Genomic DNA, 16,367 nt, shown 5'->3' with positions numbered 1-16,367 from the left:
CCCCGTGCTGTATGAAGCCCTCTTCGGGGGTAAGAAAGGGTGAACTTGGGTGGAAAAAGCTGAGGCTGCTGGAATTTGTCTCGTGAGATCCCGACATCATCAGGGAGCCTCGCTGATGTGCGCACTGTCCGCACGATTTTGACTGATGTGTCAGACACGGTTACTGCAGACCTTCTCCTGCTCGGGCACGGGCAGGTGGTACGGATGGTGGGGTTGGTGGCTTGAAAACCCCACACTGTGAGAAACCAAAGAAAACTAGGATATCTCTCTGCATACAGAATGTTCTGTGCGTTTCTATGGAGGTGCAGAACGCGCCTTTAGGGTCGCTAGCTGCTTGACAGTGCGCATAGTCGTTGAAAGCTATGGAGCTGCCGGGTGGAATGACAAGATATCCCTTCTGGTCTCTAAACGAGACACGGCCATTGGACTATTTAATGTTGCTCTCGTCCGTGAAGCACCACGTGCTGCTGATGCTGGAAGGCACGAACACCCACTGCGGACGCCTCGACGCGAGGGCTGCTGCTGCAGCCGCGGCTGGCTGTACTAAGCTGCCGCTCCTGCACTGACGATCACGCTGCAAGGACAGAAATACACGGCAAAAGAAGAGAGGCGCACTGTTGAAGGGCAAACAGAAAGGCTCAGGCGCTGAAACGCAGCGGGTTGTTCGAGTAAGCCGGCTTCTGCGGCGGCTGCGGTTCTAACCGCATATCTCATGGGCTAAAGGCCTGCGATGCCACCTGTTAAGCTTATTTAATAAAGAAGACGCGTAAGCAAAGCACAATTCAAACAACAGGCTGGAAAACCGGAGGAGAATGACCGATTGGGGATGGACACAGTATGGCGGCAAAGAGTATCGGCTCTGTGCGCGATGACCCGTGCGCTCTGTACACCATCTACACTCCAACACATTGGGGTATTTTCACGCGTTTTTGCTTAGTGTTTGAATCAAAATATTGGCTTTTAAGACTTATTGATTCTTTGTGCGATAAGGAGAAATTAGAGCGAGCCATTCAACAGTGACCCGGAACGCCTCATCATCATCCCGCCGGTTGCTATTCCGGTCGAAAAGGAATCATGGCTTGTTCCATTACGAAATGACTATTTTTGTAGTTGAAAGTGCGCTTCATATGCCTTCGAAAAATCTTTGTCTGTCAGACAGGGTTTTTCTAAGCCTAGGGCAGATGTTTCAGGGATGTTTTCCCATGGCCCCCGTCCCTTCCCCTCCCCCAACGCGCAGACGATGGATCTTCTTTAGGCAGATGAGCGGCTTGAAGGAGAAGTAGGCACTCTTTTGTTGGAAAGATTGTTCTTTTGTCGTTGCATTAAGCTTTATCAACTGCTTGTATTTAGCGTACTACCTCCTCTAGATATCCGGACGTTCAACGAGACTCACTGTCTCGCTTCCTTTCTCCTGGCACAGCCCTGCTGCCCCACAAAGGTCCCTTCAAAGGCGTTCGCTTGCAACACACCCTCTTTCCCAGCAGGAAAAGTGGCTAAGTGCGTGCCATTTCTTCGCTTTGTTGCTGCAGTTCCCTTCTAAGGGACTTCCTTCTGTCTTTACTGCTCCCTAAGGCACACGCGAGATGGAAGAGACGGCACAGAGGGCGATGGCAGCTTTTGCTGCGGGAGACTCTGAGGCGGTCCAACGCGTCCTCGGGTCGTTGCAGGTTCCTGAAGTGCAGTATGCCGTCCAACGCACACAAGAACTTGGAAACCAATGCTTCAGGTGACAGATTCTTCCGCAAACCCCAGTGACACGTTTTTCACCATGTGACCTTAACGAGGCCTCCTCACACTCCCAAGGGTTAGAAGACTGTTCCTCTTTTGACAGATGATGCTCAGGGATGGCGACTATAGAGGTGCTCTGAAGCACTACGCAGAAGCTATCACCGCGTACAAACACTTGGTGCCTGCACCCGAGAAAGGCTCAAAGTCTCAGCCCCCCATGCAACAGCAACACACATTTAAGAAGCAGCTGCAGCAGCTCCACTCCAACTGCAGCGCGTGCTTCGCAGCTATGAGTCGATATGACGACGCACTCGAGGCAGCGCGAGAGTGCATCAAACTAAGCCCAGCATGGCCAAAGGTACTGCCACTAAAACACTTGATGATGCTGCCGCTGGAAACACAGCAGCCGCGGCATCTATGGCTGCTGCCGATGCATGGCTGCTGAGTTCTCCAGGAATTTTGCTGCTTCCAACTGCTCAGGACGCTGTCTGTGCAGCAGGTTGCACTGCACTACAATGTCACGACACCCAGGCCCCCCTTATCGCTGCAGGATGCGGGGGTACAAAGAGTGCTACTGCAAAGTCATTCCTGCAGTAGGAAAGCCGTATGAACGCGACAGGCACCTGGTGTGACCTGCGACTCTGTGAGTAGGGCTGGTTTAGGGCGGGACGGGCGCTCTTTGGAAAAGCGGATTTTGCCGGCGCGATTGCAGCCTTTCAGCAAGCGCAGCGGTACCAGCCAGATGAGAAGGGGCTCGCTAGCTGGCTAGCCAAGAGCAGAGAGGCTCTGGAGCATCAAAAGCAGCGGATGCGGGTCAGCTTGGATTACAGCAGGTTCAAAGGCATCCAACCAGAGGAAGAGGAGGAGCCTATGTAAGACAAGAGGCTTGCGCTCGCTGCCGCCCCACTTGCTGTGTCTCACGGCAGAGCGCAAGGATGCCGATGCTGTGCTGCCTGTGCTCCATACCCTTGACTACACATCCGTCGGTGTTTTTCGTAAAGCCCGCGAACCCCGTTGTTTACCTGCACTTACCTCTACGTGCTGCGTTATCAATGCGTACATGCTTCTGCAATGCCCAATCGCGCAGGAAAGTGGTGCCTGATGCTGGGGGGGGCCTCGAAACGGGCATGCTTGAGTTTCCTCCAGAGACGTCGGAGGAGCATCGCCGTCAAATTGAATCCCTTCTGACAGGTAGGTAGTATGCAATGCTGCAATCCTGGTAGCGCTTTCGATTATGTCCTCAGTTGCCCTGTTACTGCTACTGCTGCTGAGCCTGCGCAAGCAGGTGTTTAGTATCTGGTACTCCTGCTGTCGCTTCGTGAGGGTTCCTCCTCGGGTCTGGCACTCTTAGGAACGTAATAAACCGCTCAGGAACTAAAGGCTCCAGCAGCGTAATGGATGGATGGGTGGATGTATTGCAAGCCAGCGGGCGCGGGGTGTACGTCTCGAAAGGGAGGGCTGCGCTACGGCGCAGAAAGTGCTTTTTGCTCGACTGTTTGACCTCACAGTGGGACAGACGGAGGCGTCTTTCGCATTTGTTCTGCACGCACGACTGAGCTCCTGATTCACGGCCACCTGCTTCCCGTCGCTACGCAGAGGCGCCTGTGTGGGGTAAGGCTTTGTTGCAGGGGGATCTGGCGCTTTTGAGCCCGGCTCCAGTAACACGAATTTCGTCTCACAGCTTCTGCGCTTTGATCCGCTCGAAAAAGGCGCAGACTTGCCTTGCGACTTCACCGAGGTGTACAAGGAGCTCGCAGATTCCACCTCATCTCCTGAACGGCAGCAGCGCCTGCTCAAGGCGCAAGTTGGCCTTGCGTTTTCCAATTTCATCCAGGCAAAAGCTTTTAGCACGTAGTAGACCCTCAGGCTCCGCTTTAGCTGCTTTGTCACGTAGCTGCCTACCACCAGTCCGCTTGTCTGCAACTGCATGCAGTCTGTGCCTCTTGTGGTAGGGGCCGTTAGCCGCAGAGGATGCTAGCCGCAGCCCCCCCCTCTCAGTAGTGCTGGACCGAGAACCACGGCGATTCACGAGCTCGCTAACTGCTTAAGGCAATGTTGTCTGTCTCTCCAGATGGGAAGCGATCTCCGCGAAGCGCAGCGATGTCGGCAAGCAGCAAACTGCCCTCTTTCAAAAGCGTTCTTATCAGGCGTTCGGCGGGCAGTCCAGGAGGCTCTCATAAACCCAAGCGCTGACATCAGGAAGACCCCAAACGAAAGCTGCCATGATGCGCAAGTCTCAGAGAGTGACATCAACCATCGCGTGGCGCAGCAGCACTGTTTCTTTCTCGGCATGGGAGACTGCGCTCCTCTGCTTGAAGCGACTCGCCTGGTTGCCAAAGCACAGGAGAGCAGTGAAGCAACGTGCGCGCCCCTCACCTTGACGGCGTGTCCACTGTTTTCCTCTCCGCCGATGCGTAAGCGTATTGTCATCCTGCTGAAAATGCTTTACGCCTTTTTACGCACCAAACATCAAACACCAACACACCACTTTTGACGAGTCGTGCTATCAGTGAATACGGAGGTGGCATTATACATCACGCAAGACCAGGAACACTGGTTACTGCACCATTTAAGGTTGTTAAGGAAGTAAAAATGTGTTAATCCTGGTGCTGGTTATGTAGGACATGCACGGTTTGCGCTTGAACGACTGCCTAGGGTGTGTGTCTCTGTGAAACTGCAGTGGCGACTTATGCTGAAGTGCTGAAGGTCTGTGGTGCCGCCGAGGCCGCTCGCATCTTGCCTTTGAGTCCGTACCTTCTGAAACGTTCTGCCGACTCAGGAGAGCAAGAAAAACACGCATATAACAGGCAGAAATACGACGAAAAAGCTGGAGGCAAGAGGGATGAAGACACAAACTACGGAGGGGATTCTGGGGGACACGTAACAGTCCCGCCAAACCAAAGAGTCGTGACGACGACTCAAACAGAACTGCTGCTACGGCACCCCTTCAACTGCCTCTTCCTGGACTCCACGCTGTTCGAGGTCGGAGTGCTTGGACGGCAACTGTTGCCCCTCGTTCGCCACGCCCGAAGCCTCTGCACCGAAAGGCCTCTGGTGTTTCCTGCAAGGTAACAGTTCACGTGATGCCTGAGCCTTTGCATTCATGGGCTCTCCGATATTTCTAGGGTCGAGCATGTGGGGTGTGAGTCTAAGGTGTAGCGCGAAAGTAGGTAGACCAACTTGCATGGTGGGAACGAGCGCACTGGGCTACTCGCTTCATTCAGGCTTCTGCACCCATATATTATCGCGATTGGGGTTTCTCTGTATGCGCTAGGGGATAGGCTATTGGCTATTGGCTCAGAGCGAAGGGCTTCGGGCATTAAGGGTACGATGTGGCGCTTTTGTAGACTGCATGGGTTCTCTGTGAATGCCTACAGCGTAGACGTATGGATTCAGGCATACGAAGTTCGGCTTCCCAAAATAAGGCCCCTTGGTGCTTTTCGCAGTCCACCAGCTTCAAAAGACGGAGACACAGCAGCACCGACAGCTGGCGCAGAAGCACAGGCCTCAAGATCAGCGGACCCAAGGCTGCTTGATGTGTCGCCGCTTGAGGCAGCTGCTCGATGGACCCCTCATGTAGCCTCTGTTGCGCTGCAGCTCTATCCTGATGAAGTAACAGAAGCTTCGGTGGATTACGAAGCCGCCGCTCCATACGGGGACGTCTGTACACCACGCACTGAAGCTAGAAAGGTGCTGTCCTTCCGGTTCGATGGATCTCTCGCTAATCTAGAAGAGGTGCGGTGAAGCCTCTTCTATTAAGGAAAAAACCAATGCCACATGCTGCCTTTCTTTATCTGCTGCAAAACATTGAGAACAGCAACCCTGCTGGCTATGTGGCAAGTTTGATACGGCGAGCACACGGAGTGACACCCTGTACGACCGGCGGGTTTGGGTGGCTTCTGCGGACTGCTAAGGCCACAGTAATCCCTGTTTAAATGCGCATGCAGACGGATAGATAGGCTGCAGGTGCGCTGGTTGCTTCTTTTAGGATTTGCCTCTGGACCAGGAAAAGACCTTTTGGCTTGAATCTAATTCACGTCCAGGCTATGTTAATGCTTTTGCGATTTGGATGGACATCAATGAGCGACGGGGAAAGCCTGCAGAAAAGCATCCCGGAGAGCCTGAAAAGCCAGCGTCCCATGTGCTTTTTTTCTCAACTGCTCCAGTGAAAAGGCAAGGTGACGTCCATGGAATTGTAGCCACAGCATCCAGTGTAGAACCAAGAACCACACTAAGTGCAGAAGCGCGGCACCAAGGCGAGCGCCCTATAAAGCAGGGCCTTCAATGGGTTCCCCCGGTGTGGCTTGAGGAAGGGCAACGCATTCGAGTACAGGTGTCGCATGGACCTACAAAACTTTCCCTCAGGTAGTTCTTCACAGACATGCAGTTCGCGCAATTGTGGCATGCACCTCAGCTCTACCCCGGAGCCGTGGGCTGCATTGTTGGCCATAGAACCAACTGCTTGCTTCAGACACGTGCTCCAGGAAGAAGCGTCTACGCTCTAAGCCTCGAAGGCTACTGACTTTTCCGAATGCAGAATAATCGAGGACCCTGCTTCCTCCAGCGGCCCTACAGCACGCAAGCGAAAATACTGTGCTGCCTCGGAGCATCGGACCGCGCTGCCACCGCATTATCTGGACGTCGCACGCGATCCTGTCTTAGTTCGCCGTAAGTCTTCCAACGCCACCGCGACATATTGACGGTGAGGGGCAGGAATAAAAGTCCTGTATATCGGTGTCTGTGCATGCTTAGTGGCGACTGTTGGAACTCACTCGCTGTTTCGGCGCATGCGTATAGGGTGCATGTTTTGTCTCTGGCCGCTCCTGCCCGCTCGGGTGCCTCAAACGATTAGGAGCATTGCAATCCTTGGCATGGATGGCAGGGATTAGAGCCGTCGCATCGATCCAAAGTGCTTTAACGCGCTTCCTGGAAAGCTGATGTTGCTGTGCCTGCTGCTTCAGTGCTACAAGAGGCTTTATTGCAGCACATGGAGCACCAGTTTGATGGATACCAGCGCACGGTGAGGAGGAGACAGAGGCTACTACGAGCAGGCAGCGGACTCGGAGCAGGTAACGAGGGCCCCCAGCAGCAGCTGGCAGAAGCTGTGAGAAGTGTGCCCCCGGTGTCGCTCTTGTGCTGTGGGGGTTGCGCCCTGCTGCCGCTCCTCTCCCTGCAAGCCGCCACATATGCGTTTTTCGATTCTGCGGAGATGCGAGAGATCAGAGACTGCGGGGCCCTCATGCCTATTAGGATGGTGGCTGCAGAGCCTCTTAGTGGCGTCCACGCAGTGACTAAAAAGCTGCTGTCCGTCAATGCGGAGGTGCGCTCTTTTCATCTCTCTAGGCTTCCTGGTGGCTCTGACTACCTCTTGCCCCTGCCAATTGTTTCCTAGTTGCTAGGAGTTGTCTCCGCGTGCTTCTTGCTCGCTTTATTGGGCACAATAAACGGCTGAATGCAGTGGGTCGACTTGATGCAGGAGGTATTTAATCCCATTCCTCTGCAGCAGACACAAACTCAGCTTGAACTAGGGGGAGGTTGGCGCCCTATCAAGGAGTTGTCGAGAACGGCAAAAGCAATAGCGACAGCAGCACCTCCAGCCCACTCTAAGGTCGAATCGTCGCAAGTGAACTCCTCCAAGAGCGACAAAGCCGATGAAGTCACGTTGCTGCATAAAGTCAAACTGAAGGAGACAGTAAAGATCCTCCAGACAAGCCTCTTCGGTCTCTTACCTTCAGAGGGTAACCCGTTGTTCATCCCTTGACCTGCGCAGAACCAGCTCGATTGACTAGGCCTCGCTCACAGAGCACATACTAATAGCTTTCGACGCTACACCAATGAACGGAAGGTGTACGCGGCGTTGCTCGTACTGCAGATGCGGAAGACACTACAGCGCTTTTGGCGGTTGCCGAGGCGCACAGAATGAAGCCAGGGGTGGACATTAAGCAGCAGCTGCAGGAGCTTCTTTTGCAACAAGAAAAAAGCGATTCGCACAAAGATAGCCCTGGCAGGCTACGCAGGCTGGAGTCTCCAGCCTGGGTATTTGCGTCCCTGGGTCTTGACAATGCAGGATTAGGCGAGGGGGTTCTCGTGCACTTGAAATACGCGGCTCGGGTAAGGACAATGCACAAGGGGGAGAGGGGCAAGCGTACTAAAGGCACAATAGAAAGATCTGCTCCGTGGCACTATAACTAGAGGAAGCTGCGCTGCAACTACGGAGAAGGAACGCGCCTAGCCGGCTAGAGATATGACGCTAACTTTCTCTCTTCGACCTGTTACACCTACCAATAGAGCCAAGCTGCTAGCTTGTGTTTGCCATTTTCAAGCAAACGTTTAATCTTCTCTGCGTTTGAAAAGAAGAGAATACAGCATTGACTGAGGTGCGCTGCTTGCTCTTTGCAGGCCCTACTAAAGCGCAAAGGTGCAGGATTGCTTCCCGGTGGAATTAAAGTGATGGGAGCACTGCTGCAGTTGGGTGTAGGCCCCTCAGACGGGCGCACTGTTACAGCAGAAGCAGCCACTGCAGAAGTATGGCACGCCGCTGCTGCTGCTGCAACAGCGGATGCGGGAGATTACTTTGAGGTGTGCCTTGAAGAGGAAGACTTCTTACTGTTAAGTAATCCCGTGGAGCTTTGGAGCGCAGAATGCGGTATGCTATCCCTAGGGGATTCTATGCTTAATCGTTCTTGAGGGAAATCCATCTGTTCTTCTGACTGGCTGAGTTCAATATCTTGTCCACCACAACAGAGGGTTTGCTGTTGTTTCAAAGTGGTCAAGCAGAATGAAGCAGCTGTGCACTCGTAGTGGAGTAGCTAGCTGAAGCATATGGGTGCCAAGACATCCATGAGCTTGGTATGCGTTTTCTGTACATGAGCAGTTTGAATGCCATATCGACAGGTAGACACGTAAGATATTTGTGCTTTTTTTCTGCAGATGCGGAAACGATTGTTGCTCTGAAGGACGTGAACGCCCGGAAACTTGATTCTACCTATGCCATAGAGGCCATCCATAGTGGCAAGGTTAACGCATTAGGGATCTGGTTCGAGTTCTCTCTAGGGCAGCAAAAAGTTTCCAGCCAGCCCGTCGCGATAAGAAGGTTGCTGCAGCAGGTCTCTTATGAAGCTGCTCCTGCAGGTGTTGCAGGCTCCACACTTCCAATGCACTATACAAGAGCTTGGCGACAAGCAGTCATAGCAATTCCGACACAGCAGGTGAGTATTCCAGAGCGCTTTAAATAGGTACCACCTATTGTTCCTCTCCTGTATGGTTTGTGCGTAAGCTGGCTGCTTGCTGCTGGGCACTGCCAGGCTATTGAAACGCGAAGGGAAAATATTGAGCATTGGTATACTTTGCATACTGCTGCGTCAGCTCCGTTTTCTCGGATGCGCTTCCATGGATACCCTACCGCCCCACGGCTCGGGTTCGACGCTGTAGGATATGTCTAGAGGTAGAGGCATTTGAGAATCTTGGAGGCTTGACCTCATTAATGCTGCCTATCCCTAGCGGTCCTTTAAGGCCTGCTTCTTGTCTTGCTGCTCCTTATGATTTCACACTCAAGGTATCCAAGGGGGACGCTGTAGTACTTCGCGTACATACAGGAGACGCGCAGCTTATGGCAATCATCGGCTCGAGCAGCGATGCGGCTCAGAAGAACGATGGTGAAAGCGACGGGTAATGCCACCTTTCTTAAATCCAGCCAGGGATTCCGTGGAAAACGTGTAGGGGCTGTCTTTCCTTAGGTAGTGTCCTGCACCGCTTGGAATTTGTAGTCGTCATCTTGCCTGCCTCGGTCCTTGCTGCAAACTCCTGAAAGGCTAAGCAGAAAACAACAAATGGGGTCATTTTGGTATTGCTGTTGATGACGCGGCTGCTATCTTCACTGCTTTTCCTGCAGATACGGCAAGAGTCTGCAACAATTGTGGAAATCGCTGCGCACCGCGCATGGGCGTGCATCCGAGGCGTGGGTGCGTTTGCTTTATGCGCCCCCTGATATAGGCCAAAAAGCCCATTCATCGAGGCCACAACCAGCTCAGGTACGAGCCATACCTATCCCAAAGTATGAAGTAAATTTAAGCGGAAGCTATGAGGACAAAACAAAAAACAGTATTCTCACGGCGTGGTGCTGTATGCGCGTCTGTAAAACATCTCTTCATGTGTCGCCGCTAATCACTGCCTTTTCTCAAATAGTAAATCAACCCCTGCTATGGTTTTGACCCTTTTACGAATGAATGATAAATGCCTTACACATTTTCTTTCTTGTTCTGTCCAGTCGCTCGCCTTAGCCCACACTAACCGCTTTGACCCCTGCTTCTCCCGACTCACTGGACTGTCTACACCCAATTTACGCGTTGTGCTTACCCTCAGATTGCTGAAACAGCAGCGTCTATCGGTCGGTGGGCAGCTGAGCAGCGAAGCTTTTTCCTAGATCCTATGGAAGCCGCTGGGGTACTACGTGCGCTTTTTTATTAAGCCAGAAAGCCCATACTGCCAGTACATTTAAGAAAACATTTTCAAAGACGCTACTACCGCGGCTGTACAGTTTCTGCCAGATCAAGATGACCAACAGTCAGCTATTGCCGCTTAGTCCATCACTGGATGAGCTACCTATTGACATCACAGCGCTAGTAGCATCTCCGCAATCTCTTGCCGCACCACCGCATAGACCAGAAGACACGACAAACCCTACTTCAAACTGTTCTTACGCCTTGGCCATATGATCTTAGACTAACGCACCGTGGGCTGCTGCGGTGCCTCAATTAACACGGAGATCCATTGCGAAAGCCATTTTGGTCTGCTATGCTTCAAGAATCCTCAACATTCCTACTAACGTGTGGCTGTAGTGACGAAGCATGGGCACAGCAATACCAAGCTGGGATGCTCAGCGAAGTGGACTTTGAACGAAATGTTGATGGCACAGCTGCAGCAGAAATTTCAAGGTACCGCATTAAATCTCAGCGCACAGGCTGCTGCTACCATCAGTGCTAAAGCTGCTGCTGCATTCTCTTTAGCGGGGTTTCCTGTTGCTGCCTCTTGGCCCCACAGTGGTCCATGGGTTTGCTTCCGGCTGTACTTCCGGCAGCCCGCTTGTCGCATGTGCTTCTTCTAATGCTGCTGTACGGGAGCGTGTTCGCCCAGCTGCATGCAGACAGCGCAGCTGCATCCAATCCGTAGTTGATGACCGTAGTTCGAAACCGAATGGCTGATACGTGGCTAACTCATGAAATCTCATTATGAATGAAAAGCCAGAAACCTTATCCCCATGGCTACAAGTTCAGAGTTGAAGCCATTCACTCTATGCCTAATGGTACATTTGCTCAGCGGTCTATCATATTGCAGTACCAATGTTGTCAGCAGTGCTGGGGACGATTGCCGTTGAGGCCATCAGTGTCTCGAGTGCCTCATGCGTCTCGCTGCACTCGCTCGCGCCGCATTCGCCTGCAAACAGCAATGGCAAAGCTGGCGACACAGGCAAAATCGTCGTACCCAAGTCCAGGAGCCAAAAGTACAGCCTCAATAGAGGAGCCTCGTCCCAAGTCCCCAACTGAGATTGAGCACCGTAGCAACAGAGGAAAAGATGAAATTAATGATTCAAGTACTCCTAAACCAGCTTCATGCGGAGGATCAGCAGCAACGGCATCTGCGAAAAATCTATAGTACCGTCAGCTGATGAGGCATTTTCACAACGACTTCTTGCTGTAGCTGTTGCATGCTGTTGCTGTTGTTGCTCTACTTTCATGGCCAAGTCGAAGCAACCGTGGCTTGTCTCTTTGTGCAAGTCCACGAGCAGCTGTGCTACCTCAAGCTATTATGCCACATCAACAGTAGGAGCAACACAGGGTACCAGGCACGGATTTCAACAAAACATCAATGCATGAATTCCCCCTGGGGGGCTGCGCTACCCTGGCTAAGCATTCCACACGATTTACACACAGAGAAAGTAACAGACCACGGCGTGTAAAGCCATACTATCGACCTCGGAGTCAACAGCCTAGCAGAATACACTGAAATAGAAGTATACAGGAGCGGAGGAGAAAAGATAGTCACTGGACGCGTCCCTGGAGGGTAGAACTACCGTGGGGCAACTAACATCGCTATCGTCTTCGACAGAAACGGAAAAGTCTCTTGTGAGCCTTTCACAAAGTATTTCCGCGAGATCTTCCACATCAATTGATTTATCTGACATTGCAAATAAAGAGACAGACACAGTACCTTCGATATTCTGGAATGGACATGCCGCTGCATCTGCGAGGCAGACAGCTTTGTATGCACCGGCAAAGACGCCGTATGCGTGCGCTCACTCTCTTTAAATTCACTGACAAGATCTTCGTACAGCAGCTGCCGCTTCTTGTATGATTCTCGACCTCCCCAGCCCTGCTCAACAGCTAAATTCAGCAGAGTCCTGCAGCCACAACAGCGGGTGCTGGAATTCGAAAAGATCATGCTATGTGACCAAAGAAGCTCTTGAACGATACACGCACGTGTTCTAGAGAAGGTTTTCACGCAAATGTAGTTGTGCATGTCCCTTTCTCTCACCACTGCGCCAATACGGACGCCACCGCTCGCTTGAAAACTTCCGTAGGATTTTGGCCTTGGCCCTGCATCTTCCGCTGCTTGAGACCTCTTATAGACCAGTATGTCGGAAGAAATTATACTATTATTACTACGGCCGTGTATAATAAAAGAACTCCCCATATATTTCTTGGGTATCAGCAACAACAGCGTTGATTGCATGACCTGTGGCGTGCCGGAGGCGTTGGTTTTTTAAGGCGCATAACCGCTGAATAAAAATACTCAGATCGATGGACGGAAATATGAAGAATACCGACCAATGCACAACCATATAGTGGGGCAACACAAAGGACGGTCGCCTCCTAAAATCGATGCTTGGAACGGGGGCCGAACAGTATGCAGTCTATTAGGGCCGACCATAACACAGCATCGATTTCAAGCTGAGTTTTACTAAGGTGATAGTTTAGAAAAGAACTCAGCGAAGTAGGTAACGAATGCGCCAGCTGGAAACTTCTGCATGCATGCCGCCCCACAGGGACCAGACCGCAGCCGACAGTAGAGAGATTTCGCATTAGCTTATTCGCGCTCAATTCATGTCATATATAGCGGAGTTTTTTGCATTTCTATACTGGGTGCATTTTTCTTCAGCAGTATCCGAAACAAGTCCTTCGAAAGGGCACATCTTCCGGACTGCAGTATGTCTTATCCCCTAAGGTTTTGCGAACTGTGACACTTGAAAATGACCAGATGTCCAGGCAAAAAACGATGCATAGAGGACACCATTATTTTGGTGTGCCTATGAAGATTAACTGCTTGCTGCTCCAGATCATCTAAGCTCTCGGCCCAAAAGGTTGCGGTTGCTTGTATGACTAGCAGGATACCGTTCCATCTAAAGTCTCTACAAGGATATGCTTAACTCCGAAGTCAATGCAAGCTTAATCAAAAGCTTTTGACTTTCCCAAAAATCTTTATCCTTCCCTTGCAAGCTACCATCAAAAGTCCCGACATGTGCGGTTTTGACAGGCTGACCGCCTATTTGTGCACCTTGTAAGCACTCCAACCATTCACGACTAATTACAGATGACATCTAGTACACAGCATCGCATCCTCCTGTATCGATCCCATATATATATGACGCCTTCTTCTTTTCCGTGTAGACACAATGCGCGCCTCTGAAGAACAGTTCATACACGGGATAAGTTGTTCCTGATATGAAAGCTCTAAACGTTCCTATTTGCACAATTCAAAGTATCTTCTTTACATCTAAAAGGCGTTTCTTCGGGCCACAAACCGAGCTGACGATGGGAAAACTTGTCTTTGTGCAGGATGATGTGGCTACAAAATAATGAAGGTTGCTTTTCGTGTGCTCTTATTCATTTAGCGTAACGTTCTTCGCAAATGCATTTGCCTCATCGGCACAATTCACACGTGGCTTCCGTACAATGCGTCTGAAAGATTATTTTTCGAGAAGCTTGCGTTTTTGTAGCGCGTACGGAAAGCCCCGTTCACGCCGTTGCCCTGCGCATGACGGCTGTGAACGTGTTTCCAGACATTTAGGGATTGTCAGAGCTGTTGTAAATGTGGGTACGATCACATAACTGGTTTGTCGCGAATCGCAATGCTTTCAATATTTTGACGTGAAGCTGCGTTCGCAGCTCAGGACGAGTTCCTAAAAGAAAGCTGTTGGTAGTTGCACCAGTTAGGCCGATGGGTTTGCGTTTGTGCAGTCAATTCCGAAGCTGCGACGAACTCTCGCACCGCAAAGTTAAACTTAAAACTGACCTTATATCAAAGTATGAGCATTTAAGTGCTCTCTATTGCAACTGGATTATGCACCCCACACAGGACATCAAATTTGCTAACCAGTGGCTCTTATGAATTTCGACTTCTTCAGGCAGGGTCGCTCTTTGATTGATTAGTCGATGCTTTCGAATATGTGCAAAATGCAAGCAGCAAGAGAATATCCAGAGTTGCCGCTGTGAAAAACTCCAATATCAAGGACGTCTATTTTCTTGCAAGAGATCGCCAGCACACATAGACAAGTGGATCACAAGCAAGTTTCGCAAAAGTTACCTCAGGCTCTACAGTGGCTTAAGAGCTGTTATGGAACCACAACCTAGTCGGGGCTGCGAATGGAACGTTGGTAAAATCCTATGAAAAGCTTGGGTTTCCACTGTGGACTTTCGTTTTTGCAATTTAAAATCCATTGCACTACAGCAGCTCATTTATGGGCCTCTTAGAGAACCAATAACACTGATGAACATTTTTATGCTGGGTGTTGGCAGCTATTAGTCGGGTGGATTCTCAATGGAAACAGTCAGCATACACAGTGTTCTCGCACCCTGTAAGTATAGAGCTGTGCATTCACTTCGATATCCTTACAATTCGGGGCTAAGCTTTCAACTTGCACACGTAAAAGTATCAAAGACCCAATATGTTTAGCTCGAAGTAGGCAGATGCATTTTGCTAAATTCCCTGGACAAAGTAATACTTGTTTATTGACTCTGCTGACGTACTCGCACTTCGCATTGCAAGCACACGCATAAATTTTCTGGTCGAGTACCTACACATTAAAGTACAACTGCACCTTAGCCAGGCAATGTCTGAGCAGTGATTCGAATAAAAGCATACAGACACAAACGGCAAGGAGTAGTGTAAATGCACATCTGTAACAGTTCAAGACATTTAGAATGCGAACGCCACTTCTCTGTATTTATCAAGTACTTGCCTCCACTTCGAGTAATTTCATGATATGTCTCCCCCGTGAACACTCTAGCAGGCGCAAGGTTTGCTTATGACGCAAAGAGCATTTTATTGCTCTACGAGGAAAAGCAAAGTTCAGGCAGAAAGTCCTTACCGTTGGATGCAGCACTCTTTGTGCCCTTACAAAAGCTTTAAGGGTACTACACAACAGTTGCGTTGGTAGTCGTCTAAAATGCATCTTTTAATGATGTTGTGTCGCGCATCACAGCCGCTGCACTGTATTCGATCGACTGCGTCTTTGAGGGTATGCAGCAGACAGGTGAAACTCTGCTGAATCTACAAAAATCGCACAGCCTTAGTCTGTTCCACGAATATTGGTGTATCTGGCGGTACGCTTTGTCGGCGCTGCTAACTGTGTGTGTGCGACTTGTGGCGTGCAATTGTTTCTTTGTAGAGTGAGCTGTAGATGGAGTGGCATGTGCAACATGGTCTACCGGAGGTGGGATGCGCACACCATGGGACAAGGTGCGTGCTAGTGTGCGAGTTGGTTCTGGTGGGTACACCCCGAAAGGGGGTTCTACGTAGATCGACCGAGAGACAGCAGAACCGCAGCATTGCTATGGCGTAGATGGAACGGCTTCGTCGGGGTTTTGGGCACATGCCATTGAGTGGATTGTTGATGGCGATTTCTGGCGCAGACAGCGCATAGTGCTTTATGTAGTGTGTGTAGAGTCTTGTGCTTTTGAGAAAACGTAGTTTCTCCTCTAGCTTTTCACGGAGTGGCACTGCATCCTCGCATCTGTCGGATGTCTTGGTGTAGCAGCAGTGGGGGCTGCTGCTCCTGCTGCAGGTACTCAAAGTTCTTAGGCGAAGTGAAGGGCACCGCAGTGCGTACAAGCGCTGGAAACATTGAAAGCAAAGCGTCCCCCACAAAGGGGCCCCTCTGTGCTTTTCCGGAAGATCTAGACATAATGAGCACCCCGACCATTCTCCTTAGGCAATAAACCGCATTGCCTGTCTTCCTTCACCTGAGAGTTGGTATATGTTGTTTCCATCGTCTTTTAAGAGACCATGGTGTCCGATTCAGCTACATAGGTGTTTTCACTGTATGTATGTGAGCACACGTACTTATGTTTGCAGGCTTTGAATTAGCTTCCACTCATTTATTCATGCTTGCAATTTCACGTGATGCATTGTCCAGCCATTTACAGAAGCATGTGTATACATAGGTTGTATGCGATGGATTATTCGCAGACCTATGGGAAGACGAGTAGAATATGATGAGGAGGCTTCCTGTATTGGGGACCAATAAGCTGCGAGCCTAAAGAGACAGAAGCAGAGGTAGGCGGAGAAAGCGGTGCACTCTTGTGTTGGTTGAAGCGTCCAAGTTGAGTCAGGCAACATATTACAGATTGCTGTAGAATTTTACG

At 50.7% G+C, this 16,367-nt stretch overlaps 2 protein-coding genes across 2 annotated transcripts; one reads left to right on the top strand and one right to left on the bottom strand.

Moving 5' to 3' along the window:
* Positions 1-1,583: 1,583 nt before the first annotated feature.
* On the top strand, positions 1,584-10,194 carry LOC34621607. Its single transcript, XM_026335245.1, has 18 exons — positions 1,584-1,726; positions 1,843-2,086; positions 2,380-2,600; positions 2,816-2,919; positions 3,357-3,562; positions 3,800-4,142; positions 4,409-4,796; positions 5,106-5,463; positions 5,717-6,093; positions 6,266-6,396; positions 6,690-7,048; positions 7,235-7,466; positions 7,601-7,839; positions 8,128-8,374; positions 8,659-8,936; positions 9,284-9,396; positions 9,620-9,758; positions 10,090-10,194. The coding sequence occupies exons 1-18, from the start codon at positions 1,584-1,586 to the stop codon at positions 10,192-10,194; spliced, it is 4,227 nt and encodes a 1,408-aa protein (XP_026191030.1).
* An 856-nt stretch (positions 10,195-11,050) lies between these two features.
* Positions 11,051-12,326, bottom strand: LOC34621608. The gene is made up of 5 exons (XM_026335244.1): positions 12,259-12,326; positions 12,024-12,124; positions 11,813-11,901; positions 11,383-11,527; positions 11,051-11,160 (listed from the first exon to the last, which is right to left on the bottom strand). The coding sequence occupies exons 1-5, from the start codon at positions 12,324-12,326 to the stop codon at positions 11,051-11,053; spliced, it is 513 nt and encodes a 170-aa protein (XP_026191029.1).
* Positions 12,327-16,367: the final 4,041 nt, after the last annotated feature.

This window comes from Cyclospora cayetanensis, unplaced genomic scaffold (genome assembly GCF_002999335.1).
Source record: "Cyclospora cayetanensis isolate NF1_C8 unplaced genomic scaffold, CcayRef3 CcayRef3_contig_63, whole genome shotgun sequence".
Classification (NCBI taxonomy): domain Eukaryota; phylum Apicomplexa; class Conoidasida; order Eucoccidiorida; family Eimeriidae; genus Cyclospora; species Cyclospora cayetanensis.
The sequence above is the reverse complement of the archived record's forward strand: the minus strand, read 5'-3'. Positions and strand labels throughout refer to the sequence as shown.